Here is a 21,293-nt window from a genome sequence, read left to right as displayed (position 1 = left end):
CCTAGGAGTGGCCCAGTGGCCACTGGCATCCTCCACGTGGGCAGCGGAGGCCCGGAGAGGGTGGTCTAGTCCCCAGGGCTGCGGGGCACCCCCACACGGGCCAGCACGTGCGTGTAGCTCTGCCAGCAGATCCGGGCACCCGCGAGCCTGTTTGGGGGGCAGCGGGAGTGTTTCTAACAGCACGGCCTCATGCGCCAGCCTCCTGGCTCCCAGGAGCTGTCTGTGGGAGGCTGACGGATCAGCCCCGTCTGCGCTCCCCTCAAGGGCCTGGTGTTCAGGCCTCGCCCTCCCTGCTTCCACCGAGAGAACCGCGGCCTGAGCCGTGGACGGAGCCCCTCCCACAAACTCGCTTCCCCTGGCGGCTTGTAGCCCCGGCTCCCCCGGGCCTAGGGCTGTCATCCGCGGACTGACAGGTCAGCCTGGACCCTTTAGGCTGCTGGGGGACCCCGTCCGACAGTGGGGTGCTGGGTCCATGCAGCATCTTGCGCAGCTGGGCAGGGCCAGGCATCCCTGTCTGTGCCCTCCCTAGGCAGTCCGCGGCCGTGCTCTCCTAGGTCAGCTGTGCGGGGCGTGAGACCAGCTCGGAAATGTACCCGCGGCCGGGTGATCAAGCCAGGGCCGTGGGCGCCACAGGACGGCTGTCTGTGGGCGCTGCCGCTTGGCTGGCGCAGCCTGGAAGGAGGGGACTGCCCCCCTCCCCGTGGGTGCCCGGAGCTGCCCACACACTCACTCCCAACCTACTTCTTGCTTCCCCAGAACCTCCAGTGGGCCCGCGACGTGTTGCTAGGCAGTGGTATCCCGTGGCAACAGCTGCAGCACATGCCGGCACAGGGGCTCTTCTGCGAGAGGAACAAGACCAATTTCTTCAACGTGAGTACTTTGCCTTGTTGATTTCCGCGGCTGCGGGCTGCTGGCGCCTGTCATGGGCGGCGGGCGCGGGAAATGACCCCGGGGTAGGCGGGAGGGCGGCATCCTCAGAGGCCTTGCGGGGTGGCGCAGGCGAGAGTGCGCCAGGCTGGGGAGCGCGCCCTGCTTGTCGAGAGGCTCCTGGCAGGTGGCTGCCCCTCCCGGCACCTGTGGGAGAGGCCTGGGGAGCTTGGCGGGGCTCTGGGGCCGCACAGGGGGCTCCGTGCGAGGGTTCCCAGGCCTGTGCCCTGCTCCCCCCGTGGGGACCTAGGCACCGGGGTTGGCTGGGGCCGCGCTGCTGCAGAGAAAGCGAGTGTGGCCAGTGCTGGGCTCTGAGTGCCCTCTGGTGCTTCACACAGGGTGGGGTCCCGCCCCTGGGGCCCCAGGAGCTCGCGGCTGCCCCCCGGCCGGGCCTCGCTCCCTCGCTCTGCTGGCACAGAGACCGCTGGTCTGCACTCTCGCCATCTCACCTCTGGATCCCCGGCCTGCCCACCCTGTCCTCAGGGGGGTGCTTTGGCATGTCACACAGATCCTCTGAGCTTTGCTTTCTCCTGTGTTTTCCTGGGTTCCTTGTCACGTCTTGGGAAAGCGATCGGCGGGACTGGCCTGGGCCAGAGCTGGTGGGGGGCAGGACTTAGGTCTGGAAGGGTGCGGCAGACGCTGGCTCTCGAGCTGAGAGGTAACCAGGTGGGGGTTGTCTGGGTCCACGACACTTCCCCTCCTACTCAGGCGTGACCTGGGGTCGAGCGGGGCTCTCGAGCTGGGAGCCTGTCCCTGCCAGCCTCTCCCTGAGAGTGTTTCATAGGCAGGTGGTGGACAGAACCCACAGTCAGTCTGGGTGGTACTGGGGGTTTGCAATGCGCGAGGGCCTCCCTCCCACCCAGATGCCCAGGCTGCAGCCACCGGCCCTCGTCACGTGGGTGTCCTTCCATGGCCTGCCCACTGTGGAGCCCACTGACGGGGCTGGGGGGTCAGGATGACCCCTTTTCTCCCTCCCAATGAGCTGAGGTTGCCGCCTTGGCCAGGGGTGGGGCGGAGGCCTGGGGGCTGGCCCTGAGGAGGTACCGGCAGGGCCATTGTGGCCCCCTCGTCCTCGGGGCTGGGGCCGGGAGACCCATCTCCCGCTTGTCATGGGCAGCGTCTGACAGCCGTGGAGCCACGTCGGGCACGCTGTAGCTGCCAACAGCTGAGTCGCACGGCTGAGCCCAGCCCTGGGCGCCCTGCCCTCCGTAGCAGCATTGTGGGGGGCAGCTGCCGCTCCTTCCAAGTGTTCGTGCGCAGAATCAGGCGTGCCATTCACCTGAGAAGACATGCCTGTGTGTCTGTGTGGGGGTGTTTTCTGGTGGTGGTATCTTGACCCTGAGTCTTGGGGATGTTCCCCGAGGGCTGCAGGCCACCCGCGGCCGTGTGTGCGTGCTGGCTGCGGGGCTGGGGGCCCGATACTATGCGCCCCTGATGCGGCCCCGCCCAGACGCGGGTGGGAGGGCGGCCAGGGCAGAGGCAGCACCGGGCCCTCCTCGGGGCGTGAGGGGGCTGGGGGCCCACAGCAGAGGCCACATGCAGCGTCTGAGGGAGGGGCATGGACTTGGCACATATCCAGCCCCCCTACCCCCGCCCCCAGCCTGACTGGGGCCCCGGCTCCCACCCACCCCTTCACTGCCCTGGAAAGTCCCACCTGTGGACTGAGCCGGGGCGGGCTGGGTCCCGGCCCAGGCTTGTCTCTGGGGCGGCCATGGCCCCAGCACCCCCACCCCCGACAGGCAGGCCGGCCGGGCCTTCACCAGAGCAGACCCAGGGCTGCTGCGCGGTGCTGGCTGAGGCTGCAGCCTTGTCCGCCTGGCACGGTCTGGCCTGGGCCCCAGGGAGGGACGGGCAGACGGCATGTGGCCGCGTGACTCAGTGGTGGCTCCTCAGGACAACCGTGCAGGGAGCGGGGAGCCCAGCGTGGGCACACAGGCTGGCGGGAGGCAGCGAGGCAGGGCTGGGCCTGCGGGCGGTGCCCTCCTGACCCAGTGCCAGCCTTGAGGGTCTGCAGAGCAGACCAGGGATGCAGAGGCCGGGGGCACGTTTCTGAGGCCCAGAAGCTTCCAGGGCTTCTCGGGCAGGCGTTTGCACGTCTGGTGGCAGGCCTGTGATGGCTGGAGCTGGGCTGCTCTGTCCAGGGCGCACCTCTTTCCCCTGGTAGTCGATCCAGAAACATTCCCATGGTAACGAAACCAGAGACGGCGCTCCTTTCTTCCCCAGAATGCTCACCGATTTTAGCAAGCAGGTTCTTTTCCTGTTTCAACCCAGTTTCCAGGCTGAGTGAAAGAAGGGACGGGAGCGCCCCAGCGTGCACTCTTCCCGCATCCTGGGCTGTGCCGGCAGCGAGGCAGGGACCTGAGCGGGAGGGAGCAGAGTGGAGGCGCGGGCCACCCCTCCCCTCAGGCCCGCCCCCAGCTCAGGCTGCAGGGACCCACGGCACCCGGGCCGGTCTCTCGGCCTGGCCAGCTGGGCTCCCGCCCTGCCCTCCTCACAAGGCCCAGACCCGGCACAGGACTGCCCCCGGCAGGTGATCATGACAGGTGGGTGGGAGCCCTCGGCACGCTCTGGGCCCTGAGGACCGGAAGGCGGCCTGCTTGGGGCTTGAGGGTGGGTGCAGCGGGGGGCCTGGTACCAGACGGGCCCGGCTAGAGGGTGGGGGCTTGCCCGGCTCAGGTGGGGCAGCCTGAGATGCGAACGTCGCTGTCCACACGCACCCCTGGGCCCGCCTGTGCGGCCTGGCGCCCACGCCTGCCCTCCCGCCGCGGTCGGAGGCTGTGGCTCTGCTGGTACGGCAGCGCCCCGACCCATCTGCCCCGCTGCCCGGGCTCTCAGAACCAAAGCAGCTTGCATCTTGGTCTGCCCGTGGGGTGCCCAGGGCGACAGGGGCCCCTTCCCATACCCAGGCCTGTCCCTTTGCCCCGGGGGCTCTGGCACACTCGGCAGGCACCACACCCGGTGGTCCTGTCCCAACTCCACGCTGCTCAAACCGACAGGAAGCACGGTCGTCAGGAGTCGTCTCTGTGTCGCGACGTGCCTGTGCCTTGGAGCTGAGTGCTCCCCAAGGGCCCTGGTGGGAGGAAGGCCCCTGCTTGGGAGCCCGCGGGGAACACCTGCCGGATGGGCAGAGCAGGAAGAGGAGTCCCTCCATCCCTGGCGCCCTTGCTTCTCGGCAGGTGTCTGTCCCACCCTGACTGCCTCCAGTGGTGGGTGACTGGGGGTCCGCCAGCCCCACCCAGCTGCAGAGGCCGGTGCTAGGGAGGGCCAGGTCCAGGTCCTGGCCAGGAGCCCCTGAGTTCAGAGACGGTGCCCAGCGTGCAGGTCAGGCCTCGGCTGGCACCCACGCCCCCGGGGAGAGCACTGCTGTGCCGGCTGGACGCGGCCTCCAGGGCCCAGAGCTCCCCAGCAGTACCTGGCGGGCAAACATGACCCCCTCCTGCCCTCGAAAGCCCCGGGGGTCTCTGCCGGAGCCGGCCGCAACAGCAGGCTTGGCTGTCCTCCCCCCGCCCTCCCTGCTCCACGCCTGGGGGCCGGTGGGCAGTCCTGCCTCGGGGCTTGATCCGCCCCTGCCACTGAGTCACCGCACCGCCCCCATCAGCGGCCCCAAGTGCTGGCCCTTCGCAGGCTCAGCCCAGGGAAGAGGTGCTGCTCTGCACGCACCGCATGTTCCTGCCCCCCGGCACCCGCTGGGGCCAGGGCCAGGCCAGTCCAGAGAGCACGCCGCCACTGGCAGCAGCCCCCGGCTTGTCCGAGGCTGGGCCCGCCACGTCCGCATCCCTCGGCTCAGCTGGCTGTGACCAGTCCCTCTGCCCACACCTCGAGGCGCGTGTCGCCGGGTGTGGAGCCGACTCGTGCTGGGCCGGGGGCAGCTGGGCTGAGAGAGGTCCCGGGGCCCCAGGCCCAGGCGTAGTGAAACAGGCAGTCCTGTCTCACGGAGGTGCCAGCAGGGGAGGCGCCTGGCCGGGGCCGCACTCCCAGTCTGGGCTGGAGGAGGGACGAGGGCTTCGCCCTGTCTCGTGCCGAAGCGTGGCTGGCGGGAGGGTGAGACTGGCACTGGCCCCACGCTGGGGTCAGCCTGCCGGCGATGAGGGGCGCATGTGGCCTGGGCAGGAGACCACAGCTTCCCTGGGCACGGGCCCGAGGGCACACGGCCACAAGGGGCAGGCGTGTCCCTCCCCACGGCCTGCACCGCTCCGAGCCGCCGGAAGGGAGGCGGGGGCCGCGAGCGCAGCAGCACCGTCCTGACATCGGGGTGAAGGGGGGACCAGGGGACACAAGAGAAGTGGGCGTTCAACCCGAGGACACCCCAGCCCGGGCTGTAGTACCGGTCCACCCGCCGCAGCGGTATTTTTAGCATTGTTGAAATGATCGATGGGCTGGTTGCAGAAGCAGAGTAAACAGAAGAGTCACTTCAAGTTCTCCAGGGAAAAAAGGCCCAGTTTTTAAGAGCCTTTAAAAGGTTAGCACACTTGTGATTTCTTAGCTGCGCCGAGGTCTCCTTCCTTCTCGGCCCCCGGCTCTGCAAGCTTGGTGGACTTTGTGGCCTTCTCGCGCTGGGCCCGGTTCGGTCTGGAGCAGGTACCTAAGGCCTTTGGGTGCACAGGATGCCCAGGCCCCGCCCAGACAGGAGCACGGCGGTCATAGATCTCTGCACTCCAGGTGGGCTGCCCCCGCCGGCATGCTCGCCTGGCCCCTGGAGGCCAGTGTGGGCTCACCGTGCTGCCCCCTGCCAGGATGCTTGGGCAGAAACAGGCAGTGGGGGTCTTTAGCCCCTGGCATCCTTGAGCCTACTGTGACAGCCCCCCCCAGGGGGGTGCAGAACTCAGCTCGGGGCCCACGTCCTGCAGGCAGCCTCCGCGCCAGTTTCTGACCAGCCCAGGCCAGCAGCTGGGAGCTTGCCATGTCATGTTCCTGAGAGCAGTCTCCAGCGGGGACACCTTTCCCACTGCAAGTCCTTTCTCAGAAGCCGGCTCCCGGGACTGGTGGCCCTGCTGAGGCTTTCTGAGGCAGGCACGTAGCAGGCTCAGCTTCGTCCCCTGGGATGCCGCCCCGGGCCAGGCGCCGTCTGGAGGACTGCAGGGGGGCAGCTTCCGGAGGAGGCCCAAGGTTTGGAGCTGCTCAGACCAATGATGGAGAGGGCCGGGGCGGGGTGTGTCTCCTGGGGCCACGGGAGCAGGACCCGGTGGGACTCCCTGAGGCCCTGGCTGGGGTGGTGGTGCCGCAGGGACCTGTGCTGGGGGAGGGAGGCAGGGCTGCGCCAGTCCACTCAGTCCTCTGGCCCCATGGGGCACCCGGCTCACTCCAGGTCCAGGCCCTCCCCATGGCGCCCAGCCTGTGGCCGGGTGGTGGCCTGCAAGCCCGGGCACAGGGTGGGCGGATCCCCCAGGGCGTGGAGCCGACCCGCCATCGTTCCCTGAGCTCAGGAGTGTCCCGCGTGGTGGCCACCAGGGCTGGGCTTGCGGGCCGCCTCCCTTGCTGTGCTGGTCAGCCTGTGGGGGCCTCCATCCACGTGCTGCGCCTTGTGGACACCCCGTCCACGCCAGGCCTGACCGTGGGCCTCCTGTACGCCCACGGGGGGCCTGGCATGCCGCCCTGCCCGTGGGTTCACCCTGCTATTGACTTCCTGGTCCAAGCCGTCTGAGCTCAGTTTCCCCATGTCCAAAGGCCAGCCAGCTGGATGAGGTCAGTGGTTTTCCAGCCCTTTTTCCAAAAGCGCCTTCTCACACACCCCGTTGGCACACATGAAAGGGCAGCAGCTCCCAAAGTCAGGAAGGGTTGGGCCCACCTGCTCTGGCCGCGTGCTCCCTGTTGGAGGGGGCCTGAGCCCGGGGGAGATCCAGGGTCCCTGCCCTGCCACCCCTCTGCTTGCCAGCCAGGGCTTCCCTGCTCAGATGCCATGCTACCTTTCTTTCTACTTTTCCTACTTGGAAAGTTTGACCAAGTGGCTTGTGAGAGAGTGGCATGGAGTTTGAAATCCGAACCAGAGTGGCAGGCTCTAGGAGCCCCCCGCCTGGTTTCCACGGTGACAGGCTACGGCTCACAAATGCCCCTGAGGGTGGAGCACGGGCTCCCTCACAGGCCTGGCCGGGGACACACACACACGGCCAGCCCCGGGCCTGCCCCACACCCGGCCCCACCTGTAGCTGGTGGCTTTGGACAAGATGGTCAGCACTGGTTAGACTGTTTCTTGTCTGCCGAGTGGGCCTTACCAGACTCACCTCAGGGGGTTATTGAGGACCGCATGTGTCTTGGGGCCACCGCATCTAGGAGCGGGTGCAGGAAGGCCCCACGGGTGGGCACAGCCACAGCTGGGACAGGGACCTCGTGGAGCAGAGCTCACCGGCCCACTGGGAGGGGGTGCAGGGGCTCAGGGCCAGGTGGGAAGGATGTTGCAGGAATGTGGTTGATTAAAAACAAATTCTGAAATGTCGACCCCTGATCACGTGTAGGAAGCTGGAAACTAGGGTGTGCCAGGGTAGGTGGAGCTTCCCCAGCAGGCCCAGCCCAGCACCAGGCTGGCACAGGCTCAGGCTCCGGCCCGGCCCGGGCCCCGGCAGCGCTGGCCTGGGCTTCATTTCCAGCAAGAGGCCCAGCTGGCCCTCCTCAGGTGGGCTGGGGCGCCCTGGGCTCCAGGAGCCCCGTGGGTGGGGATGACGCCGCACACCTGTGAGGGGAGCCGGGCTCTGCGGGCCGAGCCTGTTCCCCTGCGGCCGTTCCGCTGGAGCTGCTGGCTGTGTCTGTGGTCCGTGCTCGATCCCTGCCCGCCTCAGCTCGCCCCTCCCCGTGGAGGACCCCAGGTCAGTTGTCCAGGAGAGACACCGGGCACAGGCTGAGGCGCAGATGCCCCCAAGCCCATGCAGGGCCGCGTGGAACCGGGGTTGGGGTGGGAGGAGTCGGCCTGGTTTCCTCTGTGTGCACGTCAGACCCGGCTTTTCTAGGATGTGGCCCCTCCTGAGGTGAAACGGGGTGGCTCAGCAGTCCCGCCGAGACGGCCGCTCTCGTTCCCAGGCCCCTGATGTGGGGCGGGCGTAGAGGAGCCGAGCCCTAGCACCCTCTTGTTCCACGGAGATGCTGGTGAGCCCCGGCCAGGTCACCAAGACCTCTGAGCCTGCCAGCCCCTTGCTCCATGCTGCCCACCCCCCCAGACCCCTGGCATTCCGCCCACGTGGGCCCCCTGACCGTCCCCCCTCCATTTGGGGGGTCCTCGGCCATCAGCACCCAGCCCGGACGCCTGCCCCTTCTTCCCGAAGCCACTCTGGCCCCCACCCTGTCCTAGACCTACCAGGTCAGCCAAGCTGGCCGTGGCCATGGCCGAGCCTCCCCACGGCAGTCTTGGCATCCACGGTTGGGCCTGTGGGTCAGGCCCTGGTAGGCGTGCTCAACGCGGAGCTGAGTGTGGCTGCAGGCACAGCCGTCTGCTGAGGTGGATGCCGCCCCAGGCCACGGGGACAGGGTCGTCCTTGCACACGGCCCTCCGTTTCCCCGGGTAGGCCCCCGTTCAAGCCCGTGTCCTCACTCACAGGTCAGATAGGCAAAGTAGCTGGACTCGGTGCTGCCCGCGACCCTCTGCAGAGCACAGTCTGAGCTGCTCCTGAGCACCAGAGGCTCTAGTGGGAACATGGCAGGGTGGCAGCTGGGGTCTGTGCGCCCAGGGGGGAAGGCAAGTGCCTTTCCAGGCCACTGGGGGAAGGAGAGGGGGCTGGCGCGCTTCCAGCAGAGAGGCTGCCCCGGCGCACGACAGACGGAGCCGGCACCCCACAGTGGGGAGGCCCACGCCTGCACGCCAGCTGGCAGCATGAAGGCCCGGCGCCGAGAGCGTGGGCTGGGAGCTCCGAGACGCGTTCCTGCCACTTGGGCAGAGCTGGACTCAGCCCTGGGAAGACGGGGGTTAGGTCGGGGGAGGGCTGGGTTAACAGCCCGCAGGCAGGAACCGGAGCAGTCTGCAGGCCTGTGTTGGCTCAGGTCTTACAGGGTGGCTGCGCGGGCCCCTGGGCCACGTGGTCCCCGTGGACAGCACAGCCGGGGGCGCCTGGGCAGCAGCCAGCCCTGAGTCTGGGGGTGCGGGCCTCAGGTGTGTGTAGCGAAGCACAGGTGCACGTTTCCAGGAGGGGGTGGCCACTGGAGAGGCCTGTGCTGCCCAGCGAGCACGAGGGGTCCAGAGAGGTGCTAGCAGGCCTGCCGCGTGCCCCGCTGGCCGCAGGCCTGGGGCCTTGCCCGTGTTTGTCTGGGTTCCACACCCCGGGCCACCACACGCCTCTTGGCCTTGGAGTCTTCCTTTCCATTCGCACACAGATGACAGTCTCCGCCCGAAGGCCTCTATTCGTTCTCTGCTGCTCATTTGACAGGGACACCTGGAGACTCCTGGGCTTTACCTCTGATCTTCTTGCTTTTGTCTGCCCTGCCAGGGGTTACTCGCGCAGACAAGTCCAGAGTCGAGCAGTCCCACCTCCTGTGGCTCCCTCTGGCTTTGGTGGCCACCTCTGGGCTCTCAGCCCCCACAGGGGTGCAGGTGTTTACCCGAGAGGTGGTGGGGAGCAGAGAGCAAGCAGGGATGGCCAGGTGGGGCCGTGCGAGGACAGCTGGTGGCCCGAGCTCCCAGCAGGTGACGATACGAGTGTGGACAGGGCGTGGCTGCTGCGACCTGACACGCGGCCCAGGCTCTCCTGGCCTGAGACCCAGCGCTGTGGGCACAGCCTCGAGGTGGCCCATCTCCCTGTGGCTCTGTGCTCTCTGGGAGCCCAGCCCAGGTCCTTCCAGTGCCAGGCGGAGTTATGATCCTCCAGGGGGGTGCCAGACTGCTGCTGTGGCCCTGGACACAGGGTGGCCCGGGAGTGCAAAAGCTGCCGGCTGAAGGCTAGCCTTGGGCCTGTTTGGATCAGGGGCACGTGGCAAGCCCGGGAAAGCTGGTGGGCAGGAGCCAGCCTGGGCAGGACAAGTGGAAGCTACTTGGCTTGGGGGGGCTGTCACCAGGATGGGCCAGGCGGCCCTGAGGCCTCTGGGTGTCGGTCAGAGGAGAACGGGTCAGTCCTGGTACTGCTGGGCTGGGGAAGAAACGGTGTGGGGGCTGGTGCCCGGCCTGGGCTGGAGGCAGCGTCTCCCATCAGCTTTGCCCCTGCTGTGCCTCTCAGCCGGGGAGGGGGAGAAGCAACCAGGGGCTGGGGGGTGACTCCACGGGGCCGCCCCACGGAAAACGCTGGGGAAGGCGCTGTGTGCGCCCGGCGGCTTTGGCTGCCCTTCCAGGAGGGACACCCACTCTTCATCCCTGAGCACTGCGGAGCTCTGCAGAGGGGTCCTGAGCCTGCCGGGCCTCTTGCCCAGCCCCGCTGCTCCCCTCAGTCTCATCTGCTCCTGGAACTCACAGCCCAGCTGGCGAAGCCGCCCCTCCCAGCTGGAAAGCCCCCTGCAGGGCGCAGTGGCTTCTAGCCTGCCCTCCCTGCTGGAGGATGGTCCTGGGAGAGTCGGCAGTCCAGCTCCCAGCGCCGCACTGGGTCAGCAAGGACAGCCCCCCACTCACCCAGGCCTCTGCCCCGCACAGGGCACAAGTCCAGGAGCCCCGGGCTCAGAGCTGCGCGGTGCAGGGTGTGGACAGCCCGGCCCGGCGCACGCTGGCTCCTGTCGCCCTGCCGTCCACCCTCCTGGACGTCCCTGCCCCACTGGGCCTGGGACGCCCGGTCCCACAGCTTCCCGTGGCAAGGGCTATGCCCCCCGGTACCGCCGGGGGCCCGGCCCGGAATCTGCTCCGATTGGCCGGCCAAGTCAGTCGTGCCGCTGGGCCTGCTTCCAGGCCGAGCAGCGAGCGCCCGCGCCCCGTCCGGCCCCGCCGCCCCGCCCCGGCCCGCCGAGCGAGCCTCCGCGCCATGGCCCGGCGCCCGCCCTAGCTCCCTGCACAGATGCCACGGCGGAGCCGGCGGGTAGGAACTTGCCTGGGGCGGGCCGCGGCCGCCTTGCCCCTCTGCCCGCGGGCTCCCCGCACTCCGGAGCTTCGGCTCAGTCCCCGGGGCCGGCTCGCGCGCCCGACCCCCCGCCCGCCCACCCGCCCGGCGCGGCAGGAAGCCCGCGGGCCGCGGTTTCCCGGGCGCCGCGGCGGAGGAAGTCGGCAGGCAGCGGGGCCGCGGCGCCCCCTGCCCCCGGCCGGGGCCCGCACAGCGCCAGGTGGGCGGCGGATGGGCGGGCGCGCGCGCGGGGGCGGCGGGGGCCGGGAGAGAAGCCCGCCCGCGAACCCCAGGCGAGCCCAGCCGGCCCGCGGATGCCGCGAGTGGGCGCGGGGGTGTGCGCTGCGCCAGCCGCCCGAAAGCGAAAGCCGCCCGCCCGCCGCCGACCCGGCAACTTCGCGGCGGGCGGCGCGGGCCCGGAGCTGCGCGGGCCGCTCCCGGGGCTGGTGAGCCGGCCGGCGGGTGGGCAGCGGCGCCCGGCGCGGTGCTTCCCCGGCTATAAATAGCTGCCGTGCGGGGGCGGGAAGCTGGTGCCGGGTCCGGCGAGCGCAGGGCCTACTCCCCGCGCGGGCCGGGCCGCTGCCCCGCCGCGAGTGGGCGGGAGGGCGCGGGCGGGGCCCCGGCGCAGTTGCCAGGTGGGCTGCCTCCGCGCACTTCGTTGTTTGTCATTTCTGTTTCTCCCCCGAGGGGGAGGGGACGAACAGTCTGGCAGTTCTGGGGACCCCGTGTTGTGCGACGTCTCATCTGGCAGAAGAGCCTGGAAACGGGCGGGCGCCGGCTGCAGGCAAATGGCAGGCTTCCCCAGCCCCTGCCTGCGCGGGGGACTCTTCCCGGTGGACGGCGCGGGGACTCCCTTGCCCTTCTCGGCCCAGCCTGGAGAGCTCCCGGGGCCAGGGCAAGGGCGCCCCTGGCGGCTTCTGTGCGACCCTACGGCCAGAGGCGGCCCTCAGGGCTTTGCAGAGGAGGCCTCAGGACTTCCTGCCCCCAGGGGGTGCTCAACTTAGCCCGGCCCTGGCAGGCCCTTAACCCAGGGCCTGGAGCCAGCTGGTGGCCCTGACTGCTGTGGGAGGCGCCCGGCCCGTGGCTCAGCAGGGCTTCAGGGAGATGGGGAGCAGACAAGCTGGACACTCCGTCCTACTCCACCGGGGCAGTTCCTAGAGGAGATGGAGCCGTCTGGGCCTGAGAGGGGAGAGGTGGTGCCCGGCTGGCCAGCCCCGGCTGTGCCGCTGCCCCCCGTTGGGGACAGGCCAGGTGGATGCCGGGGGCGGGGCGGGAAGTAGGCTGAGATCTGCTGCCGCCGGTCCTGGAACTGGTCTCTCCCGGGGAGGTGTGAGTGGGGCAGAAATGGTGGGGGGTTGCCCCGTGAGTACTGTTGGCCCTGTGGGCAGCGGGTGCAGCCTTGCACAGCCCTCCCTGTTGCTCTCCAAGTGGTCGTGCTGTTGGGGAGGTTTGCATGGGGTACAGGTAACAGGTATCTCCCCAGGACAGTGGAGGACGCTGGTATCCTCCCCAACAAGGCCGTTCTTGACCTCAGAGCCTCACTGTCCAGAGACCGACCCCTTCCTGGCTCCGCCCGGGGTCAGCCTGCAGCACCGAGGCTGTCCTGGAAGCAAAGTCTTCGTGTTTCTCTGGGGGAAAGGCCCCTACCCTCCCACCCTGGCACCCACCCCCGCCCCCGGCGCCGCTGAGGGTTCCCCCTAGGCCCCTGCTGCGTGGAGTGGGCCGGCAGCAGGCTGTCCTGGCCTCGCCTGCTGGGAGCGCTGAGTCACCGCTGCGCCCTTGCCAAGGAGGGGCAGGAATCCCTCTGTTGGGGAAGCGGGTTCTCCCGCGGGCGCTCTGTGAACTGAGCAGCTCTGGGAAGGGGGCCGGCTCGGGGCTGAGGGCTGGGCTGGCCGGGACAGACGGAGTCCTCCCCGCATCTCTGGGCAGGCAGCCTCAGCCTCTGTGGGAGGGGTCCAGCCCCAGGGAAGGGAGAAGAGCCCTTACCTGGCCTCCTTCCTGCTGATGGTGAAGATGCCTCCCTGGAGGTCCCCCTAGAGGGGACTTGGGGAAGTCGGGGCTCCCCCGCGGGGTGATGTGCTAGGGTCACTTGAAGTGATGGGGAGTTTGTGATGACGAAGGAGAGTCTCACGTGTGCTCCATTACTGAGTTAAATACTAGAACGAGAACTTCATGTTCTCCACGCCATCTGCTCAGGACACCTGGGGCATGAGGCCAGCCCTAGGGGGCTGTCCCTCCCCCGCCTCCCCACTGGGCTGAGGCTCCTGATGCAGGCTTCCTCCCTGGCTTTTCCTGAACCACCCCCTCCCCAGAGTCCTGGCTCTCTCCCCGCTTCCTCCTCAGCCCAGTCTCTCTCCTGTCCCCTCGCCCTGGGGTACAGACCACCCCTCCAGGATGATTGCCCAGGTCCTGGGATGCACTTGGCTTTCTGTGCAGTTGCCCAGCCAAGCTGCCCTGGGGGACCCAGGGGCCCCCCTCACACCAGCGGGGCTCCATCCGGGGCGCAGACCGCCCAGGCCTGCCACCCATGAGCTGCCCCAAGGTGGAGGGCACTCGGAGCAGGGTTTGCGGCCTTGACCTGGAACGTTCCTTTTCTGGAGAGTCTTGTAGGTCGGCCAGGTACCCCCCCAGAAGGTCACCTCTATGCAGGCAATAGCAGGCCTACTGACCGAGAGGCACACAGAGGAGTTCAGGGTCCAGGGGGCCGAGGGGCAGGAGGCAGGTCGGCCCCTGACACCGCCCTGGAGCCCCTGCTCAGGCGGGCTGGGCTTGGGAGAGCCCCAGGTGGACGCGGGCCCTTGGGAGCCGCCTGCCTCTTTCCACCCGAGACCTCTGGGCCCGCGGGCCCACCCTCCTCGCTCCCTCCCCCGGGCCCCAGGCACAGCTCTTCTCAGCCTTCCTGGGTGCTCCCAGTGGGGCTTCTCTCTCCTCTGCCCACCTGTTAGAGCCGCGCGGGTGCTGGGGCACAGGCGCGTCCCGTGCATGTGGCAGTGGGGGTCAGTGGGGGGAGCCGGCAGCTGGAGCTGGAGGACAGGCCCGCACCGGGGCCCTGGGGCTTGGTCAGGAAGCCTCTGAGGCCCTTGGGGTGCTAGGGAGGCCCCTGGCTTCCCCGCACGCTGTCCCCCTGGTGGGAGACTCAAGTGACTTGGTGTCGCTTCCTGGTTCCCCGCAGCCCCAATTCTAAGTCACAAGCCGCGTTGCTGACTTCTCAGTCCTTTGTGAGCGTCCAGGGAGGGTGCGCAGAGCCCAGGCCAGCAATCTGGCCCCGGCACCCCGGTCCCGGTCCCACCCCAAGCTCCCTGGGCCACCCTGCACACGGTTAGTTACATACTCCGACTGTCCCTGCTGGTGTGGACACGAGACGAGTCCGGGTCTCCACTCAGCCCCCACGGCCTGAGCCTCGCTGTCCCCCCTCCCAGAGGAGCCTGGCCCCCGGGGCTGAGCAGGGCTCGGGCTGTGTGTCTCGCGGCCTTCTCTCCTGGTGTTTCCCGGCCACATGCTTTCCCGGGGGAGGCTCTGTCTCCACCCTTGGTGTGAAGGGGCCTTGACTGAAGGGCAGGGTCCGTGAAGGCAACAGGTGGGCCTGGGGCCCTGGAACGACCCCGAGGTCTGGGATCCCGAGCGGTGGCCCAGCTGGTGGGTCTGCTGTGAGGGCCGGGACCGGTCTGGGTTGCTGCCCTCTGTCTGCCTGGCTCAGAGCCGGCCCTGGGCCCCATGGAGAGGCTGTTCCAGCCGCCCTCCTCTGCCCAGGGAGTTGCGCTCCTCAGTGGCCCACGCTGAGGCGTCTAGGGAGGTGTGGACCGGCCAGCCAGCTGGGAACTCTGGGGCAGCAGGGAGAGGAGCCCTGGCCCATCCAGTAAGAGGCTCTCCTCAGACCCCGGTGTGCTTGGCTCAGGCTGAGCTGTGGGCCTTAGCAGTGCCCCGTGCCCAGGGGGGCCTCTCCCGTCCGTCCCCTCCCCAGGACCCCCCTCCAGGCCCCGCTTCCCAGCAGCCCTTGAGAGCGGACTGCCTGTCCGTGGATCAGCTGCTTCGGCCCGCTTTCCTCAAGAGCAGCAGAACGTGCCCAGCTCTGGGCTGCAGGGAGGGTTCAGGAGCTGGTGTTAAGTGCTTGGGGCTTCCCTGGTAGCTCAGCTGGTAAAGAATCCGCCTGCAATGCAGAAGAATCTCAGTTTCTCATTCCTAGGTGGGCAAGATTCCTTGGAAAGGAGATAGATTACCCACGACAGTATTCTTGGGTTTCCGGTGGCTGAGACAGGAAAGAACCCGCCCGCGATGCGGGAGACCTGGTTCGGTCCCTGGGTCCGGAAGATCCCCTGGAGGAGGGCATGGCAACCCACTCCAGTATTCCTGCCTGGAGAATCCCCACGGACAGAGGAGCCTGGCGGGCTGCAGCCCATGGGGTCGCAAAGAGTCAGACACGACTGAGTGACTAAGCGCACGCATTACGCTAGGCCTAGAGTCTGGGGCTCCATGAATTATCCAGTAGGCGGTTGCGGTTGGTCTCAGTGACCTCATCCACCCGCTGGCAGCCTGGAGCCTGAACAGCGGGCAGCAGGGTCAGCTGAGATCCTGCAGAGGAGCCGCCAGGCATGCGGGTGAGCTCTGAGCACGCTGAGGCTACCACTGAACCCCACTGCCCCCCAGTGCCCACGCGGGCGTCTTCCTGGCCAGGAAGGAGCCCCCGCCTGCCGCCCGGTGGCGGGCGCCTTGAGGAGCAGGCGAGCCGTGGCCCCCAGCCCCACCAGTACCACCGCCCTTGGTGGGGGTCCAGCTCCCCACCGTCCTGATCCAGCCTGTCCCTTGGGCCCCCAAGCGCATCTGGGTCTTCCTGTCGGGCCCTGCTGCCCACGCCCTTTCCTTGGTCCCAGTGTGACCCCTGCCTCCCCGGGGCCTGCACACAGCCCTCTCTGGGTGGTGCAGGGGCCTCTGCTGCGGGAGGGGTGGGACGTGGCCGCTTCCCTTCCCTTCCACACATGGCGTCCTCACCCAGTGCCTGGTCACTCGGGGGCTCCCTGTCTCTGCAGGGGCTTCCGTGGGAGGCGCTCCCGCCCCACCCTGGGAACGGGACGAGGCTCACCTTTCCCAGATGCCGGGCTCAGCACAGCCCACAGAGGTGGGGGCGGGCCTGTGGGCTTGCTCACCACCTGCCCACCTGTGGCCCCGCAATCTGCCCAGGGCTCGTGGTAACCGCTTTCCTTCTGACCTTCTGTGCACTCTGCCTGATTTCTTTTTACCTCCTGATTTTCTGAAGTTGCTGGTCTTAACGTTCTGCCCGCATGTCTTTACCCGGCCTGGGGTTAGTAGGAAAGAGCCTTGTGTGAGGGGGTGGGAATCAGGCCCGTCCCAGGAGGCTGCCCCCGCCCCAGGAGGCTGGGTGAGGGCTGTGGCCTCCAGGCTGCCTGCCCCTTGCTGACCTTGGCTCCCCCCGCCACCAAGAGCAGGTCCAGCCAAGCCGTGCACCCGGAGTCGTGATGGTGACACCCCAGACTGGGCGGGCCCCACTGGGAGGAGCAGCGTGTGGGAAGCGGGCACGGGGAGGGCAGCCTTGGAGGGCGAGATGGGCAGTCGCCGCCTCCACGTGACCAGTGGGCGGCAGGCGACTCCTTGGTGCCATCCGGCAAGTGTCCTCATCGAGGCCCTCGCTGCCTGCAATGACCCCATGGGCTGGCAGCGGCGGGAGGCCCAACCCCACCCCCCACCCCCCCGTGACTCTGTGCCCTCCGCGGAACATCTGTGTGCACCCTGGCTCACCTCGCACACCCCTCTCCCCACCCCAAGTGTGTCTCCATCACTGGCCCTGTGCAGACTGTGGCAGGGACCACGGGGATGCCTACAGGGGCACGGGGGAGCATGGGCCCCTCCTGGGTCTCACTCGGCTGCCCACGATGCCCTTCTAGCCCCTGCTGTTGCACCTCAGGTGGGCTGCGCCCCCGAACTGCTGCAGAAGCCGCGCCCGCCGGTAGGAGATGCAGCATTGGGACCCCGGCCCCATGTTGGCCGGATGGTGCTTGTCGGGCAGCGCAGGGCTGGCTGCTTGGCCTTCTCCAGAAGGGCCCCCGTGTCCACTGCAAACCGGTGGCCAGGCTGCAGGACCTGGCCCCGAGGGTGTGGAGCTCCTCACTTGCCTGAAAGGCTTAGGGTCGGGGGTGGCCTCGCTTCCCCCCAACCCTACCCCGGGACTGCTGGAGCAGGAGGAGGGGCCACGGGCGGTCGTCCGGCTCCCCAGGACACGGCACCGTGGGCCCCACAAACAGGAGGCAGCGCTGGGGCTCATGGTGCCATCCTTCCTGGGCAGGAGTTTCTCCAGGGTGCTGGCCACGGGGCCCGCCTGGGAGCCTGCCCCGGAGACACAGTTCCTAAGGTCCAGCACCCAGCCTGGGGCAGCTCAGAGGCGTGAGCTTTTTCTGTTCACTGGCCCCCCTCAGCCGTGCTGGCCGTCATCCCCCCTTGACTGGTCCTGTGCAGGTGGGGAGGTGCCATGGGAGCCATACTGGGGGTGCTAGCTCTGATCCAGGTGTCTCCTGGGGCTAAGCACGGCACAGGGTCAATGGGGGGGCTCCCACCATCTGGCAGACGGTGGGATCAGCCAGGAGGGCAATGGAAGGGGTCCCGGCCGCACCAGAATGCTGGGCAGACAAGAATTGAGGGAAGGCGGCATCCAGTGTCCCCGGGAGCAGCCGCTCACTTTTGGAGGCCCTCAAGAGTCTCCAGCACTGCTGGATGGAGCGCTGGGGACGGCCAGGCCTGGGGCTCGCCTGGCCTGCCCAGCTGCTGCGGTTCACTTGTGATCTCCCACTAGGAGCAGGTGCCCCCGCACCGTCAGCCCGTGTGGTCCTCTCACGCCCGGCTTATCCGTTCCTCAGGGCATCTGGCGGATCCCCGTGGACGAGATCGACCGGCCGGGCAGCTTTGCCTGGCACATGAACCGCTCCGTCGTGCTGCTGCTCAAGGTCCTGGCCCAGCTGCGGGACCACGGCACCCTGCTCAAGGTCTCCTCCATGCTGCAGCGCACCCCGGACCAGGGCAAGTGAGTGCAGCCCGCCAGGGTCGGCCAGACTCCTGTGTGACGGCCAAGAGTAGTGGGCCGAGCCCACTCCCCAGCCCTGGGGCTCAGAGCCTCACCCCAGGGACCGGGGACACACGCAGTGCCGGTGTGCAGAAGGAGGCCCCGGGAACACTTCCGGGAGCAGAGGGGCACGGACCGCCGTTGCTGTGCGGCTCTGACCCGTGGCCTCCCCTGCACGCTGCAGGAAGTATCTGCGAGATGCTGACCGCCAGGTCCTGGCACAGCGGGCCTTCATCCTCACTGTGAAGGTGCTGGAGGACACGCTGAGCGAGCTCACGGAGGTGCGCACCCCACCCACCAGCGCCATCCAAGGGGCCCTCAGCCCACGCCCTCACCCAGCCAGCCCCCCTCCAGGAGCTGCGCTCACCGTCTCCTCATGGCTGGGCACTCTGAGGCCAGTCACCACCCTAGCGGGGGTGACCGTGAGCCAGGGCTGTCGGCCGCCGTGCCCCCTGCCCAGTGAGCCTGGCTGGGCCTGGTGGGGGGCCTGGATGGGCTCATCCCTGCAGCCAGCGCACTTGCCGGCAGGGCAGGGCGGCTGCTCCTCAGAGGCAGAGCCATGGCCAGGGCCCTGCAGGCAGTGCTGTGGCCCCAGCCCTGACCAGCGGGCAGACGGGCAGGCCCAGAGTGGCCTCAGTGGGAGAGGCCGGGGTGGGCACTGCCGGTGCCTGGGGCAGGAAACACCAGAGACCACTCGTCTAATTCTCGCTTTCCTCGTAGGGGTCGGAACGCCTCGGGCCCAAGGCCTGCGGCTTCCCTGGAGCCAGGATGACCACAGACGTCTCCCACAGGGCCAGTCCCGAGGACGACAAGGAGGGTCTCCCGCACCCCAAGAAGCCCCCTCTGGGCGACGGCTCAGGGCCAGGCGCCGAGCCAGGGGGCAAAGCGGGTCCCCTCAACCACCGGCCCATGGCCATGGATGCAGGGGAGGGCGCAGACCAGGCCGGGGAGCGCAAGGACAAGGAGAGCCCCCGGGCCGGCCCCACTGAGCCCATGGACACGTGTGACGCCACCACCCGAGGCGCGGACCCTGAGCGGGGGCCACCGCCCCTGCAGCCAGGCTGCCCCCCCAGGGACCGGGGCCCCGAGAGCCGGCCCACCGAGCTGTCCCTGGAGGAGCTCAGCATCAGTGCCCGGCCGCCCGGCCCACCTGCTCTGGCCCCGCCCACCGCCACCCCCACCCCCGGGCCCAGGCCAGGCACCCACCCCGAGGAAGCACCCCTGCGGCCCAGCCGCAAGAGGAAGCTCCTGGAGGACACGGAGTCCGGCAAGACACTCCTGCTGGATGCCTACCGCGTGTGGCAGCAGGGCCAGAAGGGCGTGGCCTGCGACCTGGGCCGCATCGAGAGGATCATGTCGGAGACCTACATGCTCATCAAGCAGGTGGGTGGCCTCAGGCGGGCCCCCGGAGGCCTCGGAGTACACGTCAGGTGGCGCCCCGCAGTCCCTGATGGTGCCATCCTCGGTGCTCCGCAGGTGGGCGTCTGGTCATCCCTGGAGGCCCCATGGGTGGGCGTCATCATTCCCCACCAGGCCCCGCCGGTGGGTGTCCAGTCATTCCAGGAGGCCCCACGGGTGGGCGTCCAGTCGTCCCCAGCCACTCCGAGGTGTCCTACTCTGAACCCCAGAGAGGTTCAAATATGTTACTGCTGCTGCTGCTAAGTCGCTTCAGTCGTGTCTGACTCTGTGCGACCACATAGATGGCAGCCCACCAGGCTCCTCCATCCATGGGGTTTTCCAGGCAAGAGTACTGGAGTAGGGTACCATTGCCTTCTCCACGAATATGTTACAGTTTTACTTAACTGTATCTTGGGAAAGCTGGGGAGGTATGTGCTGAAAGAGACATTTCTCTTCTAAACGTCTGTAACTAGTCTCAAAGGAAAGGAGGCCGCCTTGCAGAAGCCTGGTCAGGCCGGGCGGGGAGGCCCTGCCACCTCTCTCCTCTGCTGCCTTTTGGGTTTTTCAGTCCCTCAGGCATAGGTTTTTATTTTCCCTCTAATTAGAGAAAAATAGGTTCTTTCCACAGGAAGAGCCCCGGGCAGTGTCAGGCGGGCACAGGGTGAACCCCTGACATCTCCCTCCCGTGTCCCTGTACTGCTGTCTCTCTCAAGCATCAGCAGTGACTTTGTTGTTGTTGCTGATAAACTAGGAAACATAAGCCCTGGATTTCCTGCAGGCGAGGGCAAGCCCTTTCCCCACCCCAGGCCGGCGTCTCCCCCACCCAGGGCCACCCCCAGGCCCCCTCTCCCCGCCTCACGCCCACCTCTGTCCCCTGGGCTCCCTCAGCCCAGCCCACCACCCAGATTCCAGGGGGTCAAGGGGGCAGCTTGTCACCCAGGCCCCCCCAGCCTCCGCCCCCAAGGGTGAAGTCCCGCGGCCACAGATGTGAACACAGCATGGCCAGCTGGTCCCTGAGCAGCAGCCCTGGGGGCTGGGGCCCGGGGCAGGGCTGGGGCCCCCCAGGAGCAGCATGGGGGGCTTGTCTTGAGAGCCGTCGTTGAGGCCCACTGACCGCAGGCATGTCCTTGCTCAGGTGGACGAGGAGGCTGCCCTGGAGCAGGCCGTGAAGTTCTGTCAGGCCCACCTCGGGGCTGCCGCCCAGAGGCAGGTAAGCGTGGCCCCACCCGTGCCAGCCGCCTGGTGTGTGGCACGCAGCCCCAGGCTGCAGGCTGGGACTGTCCCTGTGGTCGGGGGGCCCAGGGCAGGTGGGCGGCAGGCAGCTGAGCCTCAGGTCCTGAGGGAGGGACACAGGGTGGGGCCCAGACCCCGGCGCTGAGTGCGGGCCGCGTGAGGGTCCCGTCACCCCTGCAGCCCCCCAAGCCTGGGCACGGTCCCCGCCCCGTGGACCTCACCTGCGGAGGCGGCTCCTCGGCATGGAGGTGGCACTGGGGTGGGCCAACGGGAGCCCACAGGCAGGGCCCAGCCTCTGTCCAGCCTCCTTTGTCTGGGGAAAGCTGGCTGTGGGGCCGGGCTGGGGCAGGGCCAGCTCAGGTGACCCCGGAAGGTGGAGCTGGCCGCAGGCTGGTCTTGGTGTGGTCTCGGTCTCCAGGGCTAGCCTGGCCACCCCACCCCACCCCAGCAGCAGGAGGGCAGGGACCCCACTCTCACTTTCTGCCCCTGGGGGACAGGTCTTGTCTCGCCTGCCCTCCTGCTGGAGGTCCACTGGAGTGGCAGGGGATCCAGTAGATCCAGGGACGGGGCACCTCCCGGAAAGCAGATGTCAGGAGAGACGGGGTCAGGGTGGGGCGCCAGGTGCCCCCAGGACGCTTGAAGCTCCTGCAGCCTCGGGCCAGGGTCCCCCTGGCGATTCAGAGGGGACAGTGGGCCCAGGGCCGGGGCTCTGCTGCTGGGCACCGTGCGGGGCCCCT

General features: G+C 68.4%; 1 protein-coding gene across 6 annotated transcripts in view; it reads left to right on the top strand.

The window, feature by feature from the left end:
• CABIN1 (calcineurin binding protein 1) overlaps positions 1-21,293 on the top strand; it is a 71,664-nt gene that overhangs the window by 46,896 nt on the left and 3,475 nt on the right. For all 6 annotated transcript variants that reach the window (XM_070385777.1, XM_070385780.1, XM_070385781.1 and 3 more), the window contains 5 exons: positions 757-870; positions 17,723-17,886; positions 18,110-18,206; positions 18,646-19,308; positions 20,459-20,533. In XM_070385777.1, the coding sequence (XP_070241878.1) occupies positions 757-870; positions 17,723-17,886; positions 18,110-18,206; positions 18,646-19,308; positions 20,459-20,533 (1,113 nt within the window). The remainder of the gene's footprint in view (positions 1-756; positions 871-17,722; positions 17,887-18,109; positions 18,207-18,645; positions 19,309-20,458; positions 20,534-21,293) is intronic.

This window comes from Bos mutus, chromosome 17 (assembly GCF_027580195.1).
Source record: "Bos mutus isolate GX-2022 chromosome 17, NWIPB_WYAK_1.1, whole genome shotgun sequence".
NCBI classification, from domain to species: Eukaryota; Metazoa; Chordata; class Mammalia; order Artiodactyla; family Bovidae; genus Bos; species Bos mutus.
Note: the sequence above shows the minus strand (reverse complement) of the source record. Positions and strands in the feature narration are given on the sequence as shown.